Source organism: Perca flavescens, chromosome 11, assembly GCF_004354835.1.
Source record: "Perca flavescens isolate YP-PL-M2 chromosome 11, PFLA_1.0, whole genome shotgun sequence".
NCBI lineage: Eukaryota > Metazoa > Chordata > Actinopteri > Perciformes > Percidae > Perca > Perca flavescens.
In genome coordinates, this window is record NC_041341.1 from 29,924,967 (window position 1) to 29,941,318 (window position 16,352).

A 16,352-nucleotide genomic window follows, 5' to 3' on the forward strand; every position below is an offset into this window, starting at 1 on the left:
TTGTGAATCTGAGGGTGAAATCAAGGCCTTGAAAGGTTTTTAAAATAGATATAAATAGACATGGGTCATTGAAAGTGCATAAACGCATATATTTTGTGCATGAATAGAAATTAAAGTTCTTTTGATAAAGTCATTTAATAGGCTATGTTTAGCTGTCTACGTGTGTGTCTCTGAATTCAGTTCAATTACGTTTATTTCAGAAAGGGGACAGTGCAAATTAATAACACGCATGATTATACATGGGTTAAAAATGCCAGAATTAGCCAAAAGGCAATTTTTCATCTGCAGTCCCCTGGCCTCGATGTTAAAAATGGCTTTTTAAAATACAAATAAACAAGAAAGAAAGACAACACAAACAGAGCAGAACTTAGCACAAAACAAGACATAGAAGCAAAAAAGATTAGCAAAAAAACACAAAGCAGATCAGGTTACAAGATAAAATAACAGAGCATAGAGTACAAAGATTAGACAAGACACAACTATTGAGAGCAATAAAAGCAGTAGTGAACTTACTACTCTCGCAGTTGCGTCATTGTTTTACTCGCCAGCCTGCTATTTCTGATAATAAAAATTCTCAGTGTTGTAACAGTAATTGACCTTGATCCGTGTCTCAACCTATGCCATGTTGGGTCTTTGAATTTGAGGGAATTGGGTCTGGAAAGTCCTTTTATGTTTAAGATCAGGCACTCAAGGTGTGAGAACACTGTTGATATTTCTTAAATGAATCATAGTTGTGTTTAATGTAACTCAATTAAAGTAACACTGTCAGATGTTTCCCATATTCCATACAGTGTGGGATGTAGGCTAGTGCATACGAACACAGCATTATTCTGTCATCCATACTTTACATACACTCCCATGAACTGACTTTATATCTCTGGCTCAAAGTAAAACTCTGACTCTCACATGCAGATGCACTTACACCATCCACTCCTACGTGTATATATTCAACATCTAAGCCCATAATAGAAATTCTGGCTTTTACAAGTGGGTTCCTCTTCACTCAAGTATCTGCTTTCATCAGCCATATTCAAAAACCCTCTTGACATTTTTCCACAAACAGATAGCACTTCAACCCTCCACTATTCCCAGTTCCACCGCTGTGGCCGAGGAGGAAGTGGCTGAAATAAAGTACTAAGGGAATCTTTTTTGTACAGAGTGACATTTTCATCTTGTAACCAAGTGTCGCTCGCTGAATTTGTAAGTGAAATCCTCCTCCAGAAAATGCCACAATGTCCACCCTTTCACCTCCTATTACTTCAGTTTCCATTCCAAGTCTAGGTCGTGACGAGAATTGCAGCCCGGTTTCCTGTTTCGGAAGAACGTACACACAACACAACTAAGAATATTCACACACATTAATATCGTGCAGGTTTTTTTTCAATGATCAGTGATCACCTCCTTTAAAACACCCTAACACATGGTTATTCTTAGTTTCCTGTTCAAAATGCATGATTTCTTGTTTGCTGCAGGAAGTGCCGTTTGATGCCATCTGCTACATGACTGGTGAGTGTAACTATGGAGGCCGTGTGACAGATGACTGGGACAGACGGACCTTGCGCACGATCCTCTCTATCTTCTATACCTCAAAGGTCATTGACAACCCTGACTACAAGTTTGATCCCAGTGGGCTCTACTATGCACCAGCTGAGGAAGAAGTAAGAAAGCGAAACTCACACAAAATTGCTATAAATGACTGCAAATACCAGTCTTAAGCCATCAAGAAGGGGCTTATTTTTTAATGAATCCCAATTTATCTTAGATTTGGCTGAGATTTATAGAGATTATGTCCAGGGGAAATGAGTACAGTATTTTACATAGAGGTGGGCAAAGTCTGACCTGCCTTGTAACTCACTCACTTATTCAGTCACATTTAGCAGGCTGCAGATTCACCACAAGGAGGAGGTGTTAACTGTTAAACTGCTCTAATTAACATTTTAATCATCTAAAAAATGCAATTTCTTTTTACTGTCTGTGATTATTTGTATACAGTAGTGTGACTTTGTGATTTGCTGCCAGGGCAGAAAATGTATCATTTGGTAACAACCAGAAAGTGGCTCTCCACTCCCTTATCTGAATCAAGTACTCATTATACACCAACCTATATATCCAGCACAAGGGGCTATTATGTAAAAGATGTGCTTTGCATGACTGTGTTTTGTTTTAACAATAGTTTGACCTTTTTTAGATATGGTAAACTGCAGCACAGATATGCTATCCAGCATGTTATTTAAATGTAAATATCAAAAGTCTTCCAACAAATTTCCCTTCCTTTAGTTAGAACAGCACAGCTGAAACAGCTCCTTATCCATGTACCCATCAGTTCCCCGAAAGCGCTGGAGTTTGATTGCTTTAAAAACTTTAAAGAAAAGTTAAACTCACTTTAATGTGTTTGTTTTTAAACTAAGCATATTAAAGGACTCAGTTGCTTAGCACTGTTGTTGAGCTACCTTTAAAAAGTCATTAAGAGATAAAATGTGTGTAACAGGGCACAGCAGGCAACCACCATCAGTGAGAGTTGATATATTTGTTAACACAAGTGCAATCTATGGCACGCTCCATTTTATTTGGCATTTTGTTTTCCAGTGCTGCACCCCCCTCCAACCACATCTTTTATTCATGAAGTCACATTTACATAGTCATTATAATAAATGTCAGCAATCTAAGGAGCCGACTTGTTTTTCAATGAGTGTTATTACTCGAGATGTTTCCTGATGTTTTTTGTCCTCTCTTCTTTCACTGCACTCCTCGCCCTCTGTTCTCTGCATCTCGGTTGCAGTACAACAGCTACATAGAATACACCAAGTCGCTGCCACTCAACCCGTCACCGGAGATTTTTGGCATGAACGCCAATGCAGATATCACCAAGGATCAATCTGAGACACAACTACTGTTTAACAGCATCTTGCTTACACAGGTAAATCCACCTGGACCTCCGAAACTCCAAGTATTATATTGATTAGCTGCCTGTCAGGAACACACACACACACACACACACACACCACAACAGCAAACAAATACAGACTAATGCTTTGCGATTTTGTACTATCATTTGTTAAGTATTTAATTTGAGCCATTGCAACTTCTGAATATAAAGTTTACTGCTAAGATTTGTTTTTAACGCTATTTGTTATAATAATGAAGACAGAGGGCCAGAATTTAATGCAGCAGTGTAATACTGAATTCATTATTATGCCATCACATGACCTGGAGCATAATGACCATAAAACTGGGCAAGAAATAACAGACATGAAACCGCGCTGTGGCCTGGCATGGGTACAGGTGAAAAAAACAAAGTTCACTGATCTTCAGTGCCAGCAGCCCTGGGTCACTTCTGAAACCAATGTGTCCCTTATTGGCCAACATCCCAGATGCTCAGTTGGAGTGTCACTACTCAGCTGGTAGATTTTCAAATTATAGATAACATGCGTTACACTCTTACCAAGCAAATGCATGACACGCACACACGCAAAACACATAGACTGGAGTGCACACATTAAAAACGTGTACCTGGACACTAGTATACTGCCTCAAATAAACACACACAGCATCAATATGCTTCCCTTGAGTTTCCACCGTCTATTATAGGCATATTTGCCAGCATTAAATATCACCCTACATTCAAATGTACTATTGAACATAAATTAAAGAGAAAAATATAAATAAATATTTCAATTCAATTCAATCCAATTCAATTTTATTTATAGTATCAAATCATAACAAGAGTTATCTCGAGACACTTTACAGATAGAGTAGGTCTAGACCACACTATAATTTACAAAGCCCCCAACAATTCCAGTAATTTGTAGAGAGACTTCTCAAAGAACAAACAAAAAATCCCTCTTATAAGGTTGTCTTCCTTTGACTGTATGACTCACAGTGGCTTTGGCGAAGCTGTGTGATCCCACATCATATATATCTCAGCTATGTGGAGTTTTAGACTAGGTTATTGAGGATTATATCTTACCACATCCCGGCTCCAGTTAATGTTTGCTGCAAATCAAGAGATTTCACATCAAGACCTAGTTGAAGAAGAAAAGAAGTGCGGCTTCTCCTGCAATATGGGAAGGGATATTTATTTAGCCCTATATCCATTTATTTATTTTAAGATACAGAGCAGCGCCTCTTACTTAGCGAAGATTTCTCAAAATGCCAAAACTTGTCTAAATTCCTGTGGGAATTAAACTTGATATTAAACAAGTGCAAGTGATCTACATATAGAACCTGAGTGTCACATGTGCACATACTCTGTATGCATCCAATACATTCTAATTCCTATGATTTAATCTCTTTAAGATAATAATATACAGTGTACATATACTGTCACAAAATAATAATAACAAAAAAAAGTGTATTAAAGACCTGGCTTGCTACAAACAAATATAAACTTATTTTCACAGGCATTGCCACTTCATGTTAAAATTAGAGCTTAGTGGAGTCTGGCATTTATTCATATAAACTGCTTTCAACATGATTAATAATGTCTTCAGTCATGTGTGGACTTTATTAGCATCTAATACGGTCCCATCAGTCTCAATGACCGATAAACAGGGAGACGCTTCAAATGGAATGAAGCAGCTATTTGTCATTCCCCAACTGTAACCTCAGTGGCATTAGCCAATGATTATCCATTACCGCTGGCTAGGGACTGAGCATCAAATAGGTAAATGGTGCAAGTTGGACTAAGAGGAAAACGCTATAATCACAGATTAGAGTGAATAATTATCAGCATGAATGATTATTAGAATTGTTGATAAGATTGTGTCAAATGACTATGCGGGGAGGGGTGAAACTGTGTGTTCGTTCACACAGGGTGTTATATGCTAAGTATATTCTTAGGATCATATCATCAGTGGTGTTATAGTGGTAGCTGTAGGCTAGCCTGAGAAATGAATTACAAATTAAGGAAGGGAAGGTCAAATTAAGAGGTAAATCATATGACTGTGATATTCTGTGTCAGGTTGTGTCCTTTTAAAAAGCATACATATAAATCAATCTGGCACAAAGATGATGAAATATAAGCAAAGTCAAGTCAGGAGTCAGAACCTCTTACTATCAGGGTCTTTTCAGGATCAAAATAGCACCAATGCAAACAAGTCCTTTTAAAAGGGAATGCATAATTTGACAAGTCAAAGACCGCAAAAGATAATTTCCTCCAAAAATGATGAACTGTCAAACCAATCGGAGCCACAAGTCCTGCCTCCCCTTCTCATCCGTCCTCTGTCACTCTGTGTCTCTGATCAGTCCCGCTCTTCAGGCGGAGACGCCAAATCCTCGGATGACATGGTCTTTGATGTGGCAGCTGACATCCTGAGCAAGCTGCCTGCAGACTTTGACTTGGAGGCAGTGATGAGGCGCTTCCCTACCAGCTACAATCAGAGCATGAACACAGTGCTGGCGCAGGAGATGGGCCGCTTTAACAACCTGCTCTGCACCATCCGAAACTCCTGTGTCAACATTCAGAAGGCCATAAAGGTATGCAGGAGGTAGAGAAGTGGTTGGATGTAAAAAAAAATAATAATAAAAAAAATACATATATTCTTACATTATCCACATGTGAGATGTCTTGTCTCAATCCCTTCAAATTCATGTTAGCTATAAAGGTGAGGAGTTGTTGATTAATTCTCAGGGATCCTTATTGTTTGGATACTTATAGCAAGATGCATGGCCAAATGCACTCTAATTACACTAAATGTGTTTGTTTTAGATAAACAGTAAGGCCAAATGATGAATCATCATTGATTTCACATTTCTGTGCAGTGAAAGCAATATTTCATCAGAGGAAGCACACATCTGCTGAATGATTACAGGGGAAACTCTGGTAATACATCCTCAGAAAACAGATACTGTAGGCAGTCAGCACAACACTCCAAATGCACCAATCTAATACCATCATTTTCTATTACAAGGAAACAAGTGAGACTGTAATTGTGAAAGTTTAGGGCAATTTCTGGAAATCACTGTACAAAAGAAGTGCTTCCATCTGAACATCTGAGTTACTCTATTTCATATCTTACAAGCACTACTGTTAAAACATGCACCAGTTAAAGGTATGAAGCAATGTGTTGTAGAATAACGGAAATTAATACATTATAGAAATGTTGACCCTGTTGGAATGACAGGAATGAAGCCTCTTGTCAAGTGCTCTTGACCTTCTCTCATAAAGCACTCTTATCCTCGTATTTATACCACTTCCTCTTGCCTAGGCCACAGACTCTACAGTATAATCTACAGCCATGCTAGCTGCTCTGTCAGGCTGTACTTGATGATTAGCCAGGTTTGACCATGTCCGTCATCTTAGCGTGTTAGCATGCTAACATTTGCTAATTAGCACAAAACACAAAGTACAGCTGAGGCTGACTGGAATGTCAGGAGATCATCAAAGCAATTACTATTCATCCTCTCTGCACCATAAGTGTCTGAGCCAGATTTGATTGTAGTCAATTTAATAGTTGTGGAGACATTTCAGTCGGACAAAAGTGGCAAACCGACAGACGTTAGCACAGCTAAAAATATTAACGTGTATATGATGTTTTAACTTCACAAGGAATAGTTTGAAACTTGGGTTGTGGTTTTGCAGTTATTGGATCCATAAAAAACAAGAGGGAGGAAGCTTGGCACTGCTGCATGTGATGAGCTAAAACTCTTGACAATTAGACAATTAACAGACTCCCAAATGTAGTTATCTTAAGGCCCTGATATAATTTTAATCAGTGTTTTTTTCTTCTTCAAATTGCCACCAAGAGACACACTTGAACAAGTGAGAGTATCTACTTAGCCATAGAATCCCTGGTAAAATAATTACTGACTTTCTATTTCCAAAGGTTTGGCGATATCGCACATGCCAAGACATAGCTTTTAATTGGACTGCATAAGACTGAAAGAAGACTGTAATTATTTAGCTCATAGAAGGTTGCGAACTGAAGACCAAACAGAATGTCATCCAAACATATGTGCATTAATATGCGTAGCATTGCACTCCTAATTACACCACATTCAAAAAAAAGTAATAAAAAATATGCCTGAGCACACACGTGTGTCTCTGTATACCATTTAATAAACAAACTCCACACACACTTCCTCTCCTCCTGAGATGCACCCGCCCTGTGGGATTGAAGTGGAAAAAGCCTAAAGAGTCAGGAAGGGGAATGAGCACATCATTTTTCATACTTGTTTCAAAGCCCCCCTACACAGCACATTATTAATAGTTCCCATTATGTGGCTGTCTGTCACCTATCTCCACAGAAAGGTTTTTAAGTGACAAGCTTGAATTTCTTTATATTCAATTCATTTTCAAGTAGTGCAGAAGTTAATTATGTGTTTGTTTGTGTGTGTGTGTGTGTGTGTGTGTGTGTGTGTTTGTGTGTGCAGGGGCTGGTGGTGATGTCTTCAGAGCTGGAGGAGGTGGTTAGAAGCATCTTGACGGGTCGCATCCCGGGCATGTGGATGAAGAAGTCCTACCCCAGCCTCAAACCGTTAGGAAGCTACGTCAATGACTTCCTGGAGCGGCTCAAGTTCTTACAGGTACAGAACCCTGCCACAATGCTTCAAATCAGACGTTGATAAAACGAAAGGAGTATTTGGGGTTAGTCATAAATACTAAGTAAATTGAAAATAAATTCAAAAAAATATCAGTCTCAAAGAAGGAGGCAATGGGGGGTTTGAATAAAAAAGAAAGGAAATTATAGCTGTTCTGCAGCAATGGTCAGGGAACAAGCATTTTAAACATGCATGGAAGGTGTCGAAAGCACAATGGCTGATTATGAATAAGACGTGACCTTGTAAGCCTTGAACTCACAATCTTTGTGTCCAAAGGCAAGGAGTGAGCTATTGGGGATATATTTTATTGAGTCAGCCTGGGTTGACTCAATAACATGACTTTCCTAAACTGGACTGATTGTTAATCAGAATCAGGTGTGTTAATGCAGACACACATTTAAAATATGCAGGGCAGTTGTCCACAGCACAATGCCTGATTAGATATATGCAACACCAGGGACTCAAACTCAGAACCTTTGAAGCCATAGGTAGTTGCTGATCTCATGGAGCTATTATCTGGATGATGTTGCAACTGGCATCGCAACACCTAGTAGACAAATAGCAGGCTTGCTACTGTTAAAAAATGTATTTCTCATTACAAAATTCTGAGAATATGTTTACTTGGTTAAGACAACATAAAGATGCCTGCAATTTATTTTCACAAAACTCAATAAATGCCAAACTGATGTTTATAGATGTTCTATTTTGTATTGACTGCAATGCGTAGAAGAAAATTTTCACTTTGTGAGATAAAATTCTGAAATTTTGCACACCAAATCTACAATGATCTTAGAATTTTGTGAATTTTTTCCATGAACATCAAATATTTAGTTCAGAAGAAATTGCAGAATTTGTGTGAATTTTTGATGAAACAGTCTGAAGATGAAGTTCCCCATATTTGGTGTCAATTGAAATAAAAATGTGGGATGAGAGAGGTTTAAGAAGTTTTGCAGTTTTTGCAAAAAGTAGAGTGATGGTCTTTAAAATTGCCACTAGGTAAAAGCAGAGTATAGTTTCTGCCCTATTGGGGCTACAGTTTGGCTTAAGTTGTGACGTTGTAGCATGTACGGCTGATTTGTTTTGAATTTTCAAAGTTTAGAATTTTAGATGGCTTTTTTAGCATCACCATCAGGACAATTTGCACACAAATCTCACTGATTGAGTTTGGCATAGGACTGACTTGTGTGCAAAGTTTGGTGAGTTTTCATTCATGGGAACGTGGATTTTGTAGGAAGAAGAATAATATAATACTGGCAAAAACAATAGGGTCCACACAGCTTCGATGCTCTGCCCCTAAAAAAAAAAACAGAAATGAGAGAAAGAAATTATCTCTAAATATAAATATCTCTCTAATCTCTAAATCCCTCTTATAGCAGAGTCAAATTAGTGCATACATATTGCGATGGTCGCTTGCATGGAAAACATTGGTTAAACAATAAAAAGTGCGTAATCGACTGCACAAACCGATTCCGTCTTTGCATGGGTAATGTTACTTCACCAATGTTGTGATGCAAAATTCAAGGAAAAAACAACATAAAATGTCTTCCTACACTTGTCTTCCATGCAGCTTTTGTGATCGGATGCGTGAGATCGGAAATCAGCTGTGTCCACACTTGACACTTGAATGCAACCTGCCTGAACAGATTGTGATCAGATCAGTGACCGCGTGATAGGTGCTTCCAGAATGGGTCCAAGAGAGCACTTGGTCCAAGAGAGAGCCTTCTTCATGTTTTATATTTTGTTTATTTTGTAATGGTGGCATGGCCCGTATGAGACGCGCTTTGTTACGAGCAGTTACTGCGTTCCTCACTTCACAGTGGTGTCGGACCGCAGTGCGATAAGACAGCGGTCTCAGCTGGGCTTTAGCTCCGGTTTTCCTCCAATTTGTTCCCTTTGTTCTCGCTTGGGAGAGGAACTTCTGTGTGGCGGGGAGTTTCCGCAAGATCTACGTTTGATACAATTGTCCTCGGTGTGCCCACATGCTGTCCACTCCTCACTGAGATCCAAACTTAGTGCCAGCCAGGCCACCTCAGCATGTGGTCTAGCTAACTGGATCCAAATGCGAGCAAGATCCGATCTTGGAATGTAGTCGAGTCAAGTCAAGTTTATTTATATAGCACATTTAAAACAACCAAAGTTGACCAAAGTACTGTACAAATTGAAGTGCACAACACAAGCACTAAAATCAAGCAAAATTAGTAACAAACAAACAAACAATAAATAAATATATAAATAAATAAATAATAAATAAATCAATGTACAGACTTGATGGTTAATGTGTCCTGGCATGATCGGATGACAACAGTCACATTGAAAAGTGTGTAACCACAGTGTATGTTGGGCCACCACAAGCCTCCAGAACTACTTCAGTGTTCCTTGTTATAGACTCTAGTCTCTGGAACCCTGTTAGGCCTTTCAGTGTTGAGAAGCTAGTGTCACATGAAATGTTAGTGCTACTGTGCCCTCTACAGTTAACTGGAACCCTGCCTTAAGCTGTGTCACACTTGATTGACACAAGACTTAAAGTTATTCATTCGACGTGTCAGCACATAGGAGGTAGGGGGTAGTAATGTTTTTTACTCATGGGCAGGGTTCGTACAGGAAACACATGCAGACACATGATATCATCATGTGAGTCTGCAAAGTGAACTTTTTCATCAACAGCCATTTCCCATGTTTCCCTTTCTATTTCCACTGGAGAAATATCACATTCCTCATGTTCATCATTACTCAGTGGAGTGAAAAGAATGTACTGTGTGTGTCTGTGTGTGTGTGTGTGTGTTATCCAACGGAGATGTCCACCCATGACTCCCCACAGGGTGAACTGGAAAGTCACGGGTTTCTTATCTGAGACAGCATGCTTTCCTAACAGAATGCCTTGACATTTCACGGCATATGATTGTTTGCTGTTTTTAACAAGAGTTGAGAAGAAAAACATCAGCTTCCTCTCAGTGTGTTCAGTAGACGGAAAATTCCAGCTTACAGTTGCACAAAGATCAAGATCAATGGTGTGTTGACCTCAGACCAGACATGTTTTTTGTTTTAGTTTTTTTCTGAACCTGAGATGATTTTGGAAGTCAGTTCCTTTTTCAGTTCGACCTGACCTGTAAAATGTTATTTCACATAATCAACTAAACTTTATGTATGGTATTTTCCTGTAGTTCCATCCCTAATGTATGTTTTTGTTATTCGTTTGTGCATTTTTTTAATATATTTTTTTTTCTTTTCTGGACGAACCTGAATAAAAGAAGAATAACACAATACCCAGGGGGTTCATTCTAAAAAAGTCTCTTCTCTGCTGTGTTTTTAGGACTGGTATGATCAGGGTATGCCCGCTGTATTCTGGGTATCGGGATTCTTCTTCACCCAGGCCTTCCTCACAGGCAGCCAGCAGAACTATGCCAGGAAACACACCGTTCCTATTGACCTGCTCGGCTTCGACTTTGAAGTGCTGGATGAGATACCTTACAAACGGCCTCCAGAGGATGGTAGGATACTAACGGGGGTAGTGGAGAAGATAGGGGGAGAAAGGGTGATTTTAGAGAGAAGGAAGGATGACAGTTTAATAGTAAAAGCCAGATATAAGGATAGCTTTTGATAGGATAAAATGTCTCTATTAAACAAAAGGGGATGAAAAGTGAGGTTTCAAAGCAGAAAGTGAAATAAGAGGAACATAAGTGAGTGGGAAGAAAAAAAACGGATGAAAACTGACTGTATATAAAAGAGGCATAGTGTGCAAAAGTAAGTGAAAGCCTCTGGTCTACATGCAGGCTTCGCTGTGCCTCCAGCTCTGCTGTAAGATTCTCAGTCAGTCTCACATAAATCCTCCTTCTTGAACAGTCCCCAGCTGGAGCCCCATCACAATAACACAGCCTATACTGCTAAGCTACTGTACAGTGTGTTTGTGCATTTTGGTTGATGCTGAGAGGATAACAGTCAGTTATCTCAAAATCTCACCCCTTTATCCCACTCTATTAATAGGAGAGCTCCCATGCTTTATGGAAAGACAGTGTTACAGCACAGAGGTCAGTTCAGCTGGGTTCATCAAGTTTTACAGTTGCTGGAAGGGCCAACGTGTATCACAGTCACAGGTTTCCTCCATAACTGGAGGTTATGGAATGCTAGTAGAAGGTAGTTGGTGATATTATTATCATAGCAATGCTAACGACTTCTCTTGTGCCTCTGAATTATCTCTGTGTTTGTGTGTGTGACACCCAGGTGTGTACATTAGAGGTCTGTTTCTGGATGGCGCCCGCTGGGACAGGAAGACCAAACTTCTTGCTGAGTCCTACCCCAAAGTGCTGCACGACCCCATGCCTGTGGTGAGTGAGGAGCACACACAGATACTGTACACAGATATCGGTTAGAATTATGAATTTAAGAATCCTCAGACATAGGCTGAATGAATGAAGTGGTGCAAAATGGATTATCAGCCTGTCATTGTGTGCATATTTGCCAACTTCCTTTTATTTATTTTATTTCGCCATAACCAATCTGTAGCCAGTAATGATCTCATCCACATTTTTTCTTTAAACGATATCCTCAATATGGCTTAATATAAAGAAACAGGACTCTCCTTGATAATACAACAACCCTATAGGTTTATGTTTTAATTATTTCAGCTTGGTTCCTGCAAAATCGTTTTTTTGTGAAGATTGTATAATTGGATGTTTCTTGCTGAAATGCACATTGGTAATCATAGTTGACTACTTCCCTGAAGTTTTTATGTACACAGGCTTGTGCATTTGAATTGTTGCATAACATATTCTTCCATACATTTTGAGGGGGAGGAGGTTTATTGATTCTGCTCCTGTGAAGCGGTGTTTGGTGTTTTTTGCCACCAACGTCTCCTTCCAGGCAGCGCGGCAATGGTTCTGTTTAGGGTTAAGGTTAGGGTTAGCTGCCTGTTGGAGGCAAAAAACACCATCGAGCCTGTGAAGCTCTCTGGCCATCACAAGAGAGGAAAGATAATATCTGTTCACGTATCAGATTATGAAAATGGGGCAGATTCCATCATTATTCAGATTGTAAACTTCTACGAGCTGGCTGTTTTTCTCTGAGGAGAAAGTGAACAACCATCACTGTTATTATACTGTAGCTGCCGCTCTACCCAGGAGGATGTTCACAGCTCCTTGTTCTCTGGATGCGATACTGAGCAGCAGCTTCAGCACTTCTTATTTCACGTTGTGCCTGCAGGAGGCCGAGCTCCTTTGCTCTCTCATCCTTTTATTAATTAACAGAGGTTGATATGGTATATGAAAGCCGACTGACAGAGTGATGGAACAGAATGCCAGGGGCAGAGAGCGAAGACTGATCAAGTTTGATTCTCCCTCTGTTCTCTCTTCATCACAATGCATTCAGTGATTATGAATAATGCACAAGCCTGGCTTTTTTAATATTCAGACATTTCAGGGCAAGTTATTAACAGAATCAGTTTTTGACAAGAGCGGAACTTAATTAAAAATGTGTTTATTGTATGTGGGGGGAGAAATCACAACAGCGGCTGCTTTGGCTGGCTTTGAAATGCAAATCTTCAGAGGCGCCCGTTATGGAACCAGCTGAGTACTTTACTGGCTGCAACTCAACAAACTGTTTTTGTGGCCCAGTTTATCCCTTTTGCATAACCAAGCCTGTTTAATAGTCCAAGGGGACTCTTCCTTGTTAATGCTATTGCTTTATAAGTTTATGCCCCCAAAGTTCCCATTTGTAAGTTTAACGTTTGGATAACAAATGGAGATCCAGGTTAGTTTCCACTGTTTTATGTCCTGGCCTTTAAACCTTAAATACAATCTGATCTTTTTGTTTCTTTGACAGCAACTACGGCCCATCATGATGCATCTGTCATATAATCAAGTTACAGTAAATGTGTTGCTTGTCAGCAGAGGCATACAGGATTTCATTTGACAGTTTAATTTTTTCACTAGTCAAATGTTTGGCATGGAAAACCGCCCCTAAATGGCAGCGATTAGTTGTAAAAGTAGCTAATGGAGGTAGAGTAGGCAAATTTGGCAGCCACATCTTCAATTTTGAAATCACGTCATTTGTCCCCTTCTGCCCCTCTGTTTTCCTCTCTCTCCATCAGATGTGGTTGAAGCCTGTCAAGCGGGAGGACATCCCCCAGAGGATGTGCTATGTAGTGCCTGTCTACAAGACCAGTGAGCGGCGTGGCACCCTGTCCACCACGGGCCACTCCACCAATTATGTCATCGCCATGACGCTCAACTCCGACGTGCCTGCTGAACACTGGATCAGGCGAGGGGTAGCACTGCTCTGCCAGCTCAGCTCCTAGTCCCTTTTTATCTCACACACATGCACTGGCTTTTCATTAAAAAAAAATTCAAAACATAGTCTCTTTTTTATGCATTACATAACAATTTAAATAAATACAACAGACAGGTAATAATAACAATGACTACTAGTTAGTACAGCGAATAAGCTCTCCTATTCTAAAAAATTATGCATTTTATGAGAAAAGCATGACATTTCTAACATAGTTAGATTATGATTTTTTTATGGCATACTATACAATGACTTTTGTATAGTATTATTATGTACATTTTACTATACTGCTTTAACTTCTAAACTTTATTTAAATGTAAAGGATGAACAAGTGGTATACATCTGTTTTCTAAGATGATTTTGCAGAACATTGAACTCATAACATTCATATCTTTTTTTAGGACAACCTATACTATGACTTACTATACTACGACCTACTGTATTATGACTTTTTTCCAAAATCCCTATACTATGACTTTTTTATCAATTTTTTCTACATACTAAACTATGATTTTTTTCTACATACTATACTATGACTTTTTTGACTTTTTTTCCCCAACATTCTATAATAGGATTCAGGTAAAAAGGAGAGTTCTCTGCGCTTCTGCAGACCACAACTAACCGGTGCAACCAAGGCAGGACACAACAGTGTTTTTGCTATTTTATTCTATTTTAGGACTTTTATTACTTTTTTGACATACTATACTAGGACTTTTTATGACTTTTAGGGCAAGCTACTGAACTCCAAGTTGCTCCCTGTGCTGTATGTGTCCACTGCTCCTAATGCTTAGAATGGGTTAAATGTAGTGTGACAAATAAGATTAAAGTTTCTGTTTTACATGACTTTTTTCAATATAGTATACTATGACATTTTCCAACATAATATGCTGTGATTTTCTTCGACATACTATACTATGACATTTTTCAACATATTATACTATGACATTTTTCGACATGCTATACCAGGACTTTTTATCACTTTTTTCCAACATACTATATTATGACTTATTCCAACATAGTATACTATACATTTTTCAATATACTGTACTATGACTTTTTAACGACTTACTATACTATGACTTTTTTTATATACCATACTATGATTTTTTTTTAACATACTATACATTACTTTTTTATCACTTTTTCCGACATACTATACTATGACTTTTTTTACATACTATATTAAGACTTTATGACATTATATACTATGATGGTGGCATGTGGCTCAGAGTGTAGAGGGTCGGTCCTCAACCACAAGATTAGCAGTTCGATCCCAGCCTGCTTCGGCAAAACGTCAAGCTGCTCCCCTGGCGCTGTATGTGTCCACTGCTCCTAATGGGTTACATTTGAATATAGCTACATTGTATGTGACAAATAAGAATACATTTTCTGTTTTCTTTGACTTTTTCCGACATACTGTGACTTTTTATGACATTTTTCAACATAGTATACTATGACTATTTTTCAACATACTATGACTTTTCCCGACAAACTCACAAAATCACTTTTTTGACATACTATACTATGACTTTTTGGGACTTTTTTGGAAATACTTTACTATGACTTTTTTGGAAATACTTTACTATGACTTTTTTATCACTTTTTTTGACTTACTATACTAGGACTTTTTTCGACATACTATACTATGACTTTTGTATCATTTTTTTTCGACATAATATACTATGACATTTTAATCACTTATTTCAACATACTATACTATGACTTTTTAATCACTCTTTCACAGCCATTGGCATGCAGGATCATAGCCTGCTATTTACGGTAGTTTGACTGACTTTTTCCCCATCTCCATTCTGAGAAGATTAGCTAGTCCTTGTTGCTTAGTTGATGGGGGCTCAATGCTGATATGGCACACTGATTAACAAGAACATTTTAACATTTTAAAATGGCACTTCATATTAAAAAGGTTGCCGATCACTGTACTATACTATGACTTTTTTTATCACTTTTTTTTGACATACTGTACTATGACTTCTTTCGATATACTATACTATGACTTTTTCATCACTTTTTTCGACATACTATACTATAACTTTTTTCGACATACTATACTATGACTTGTTTATCACTTTTTTCGACATATTATACCATGACTTTTTTAATCACTTTTTTCGACATACTATACTATGACTTTTTCAACATACTATACTATGACTTTTTTTATTACTTTTTTCAACATGCAATACTATGACTTTTTAATCACTTTTTTCCACATACTATACTATGACTTTTTATTATTTTTATCGACATACTATACTATGACTTTTTTTTTTACATACTATACTATGACTTTTTTCTTGCTTTTTTCAACATGGTATACTATGACTTTTTGGGACTTTTTTGAACTTAATATACTATGACTTTTTCGACATATACATGACTTTTTTTCTCATTTTTTTCGACATACTATACTATGACTTTTTATTATCCCTTTTTTGGACATACTATACTATGACTTTTTTTTATCACTTTTTGGACATACTACACTATGACTTTTTTACCATCACTTTTTCATC

General features: G+C 38.2%; 1 protein-coding gene across 1 annotated transcript in view; it reads left to right on the top strand.

The window, feature by feature from the left end:
- dnah7 (dynein, axonemal, heavy chain 7) overlaps positions 1-13,852 on the top strand; it is a 98,399-nt gene extending 84,547 nt beyond the window's left edge. Inside the window, exons 60-66 of the mRNA XM_028590638.1 lie at positions 1,473-1,658; positions 2,780-2,917; positions 5,245-5,475; positions 7,372-7,524; positions 10,850-11,027; positions 11,758-11,861; positions 13,622-13,852. Coding sequence (XP_028446439.1) covers positions 1,473-1,658; positions 2,780-2,917; positions 5,245-5,475; positions 7,372-7,524; positions 10,850-11,027; positions 11,758-11,861; positions 13,622-13,828 — 1,197 coding nt within the window. The 3' untranslated portion in view covers positions 13,829-13,852. The remainder of the gene's footprint in view (positions 1-1,472; positions 1,659-2,779; positions 2,918-5,244; positions 5,476-7,371; positions 7,525-10,849; positions 11,028-11,757; positions 11,862-13,621) is intronic.
- Positions 13,853-16,352: the final 2,500 nt, after the last annotated feature.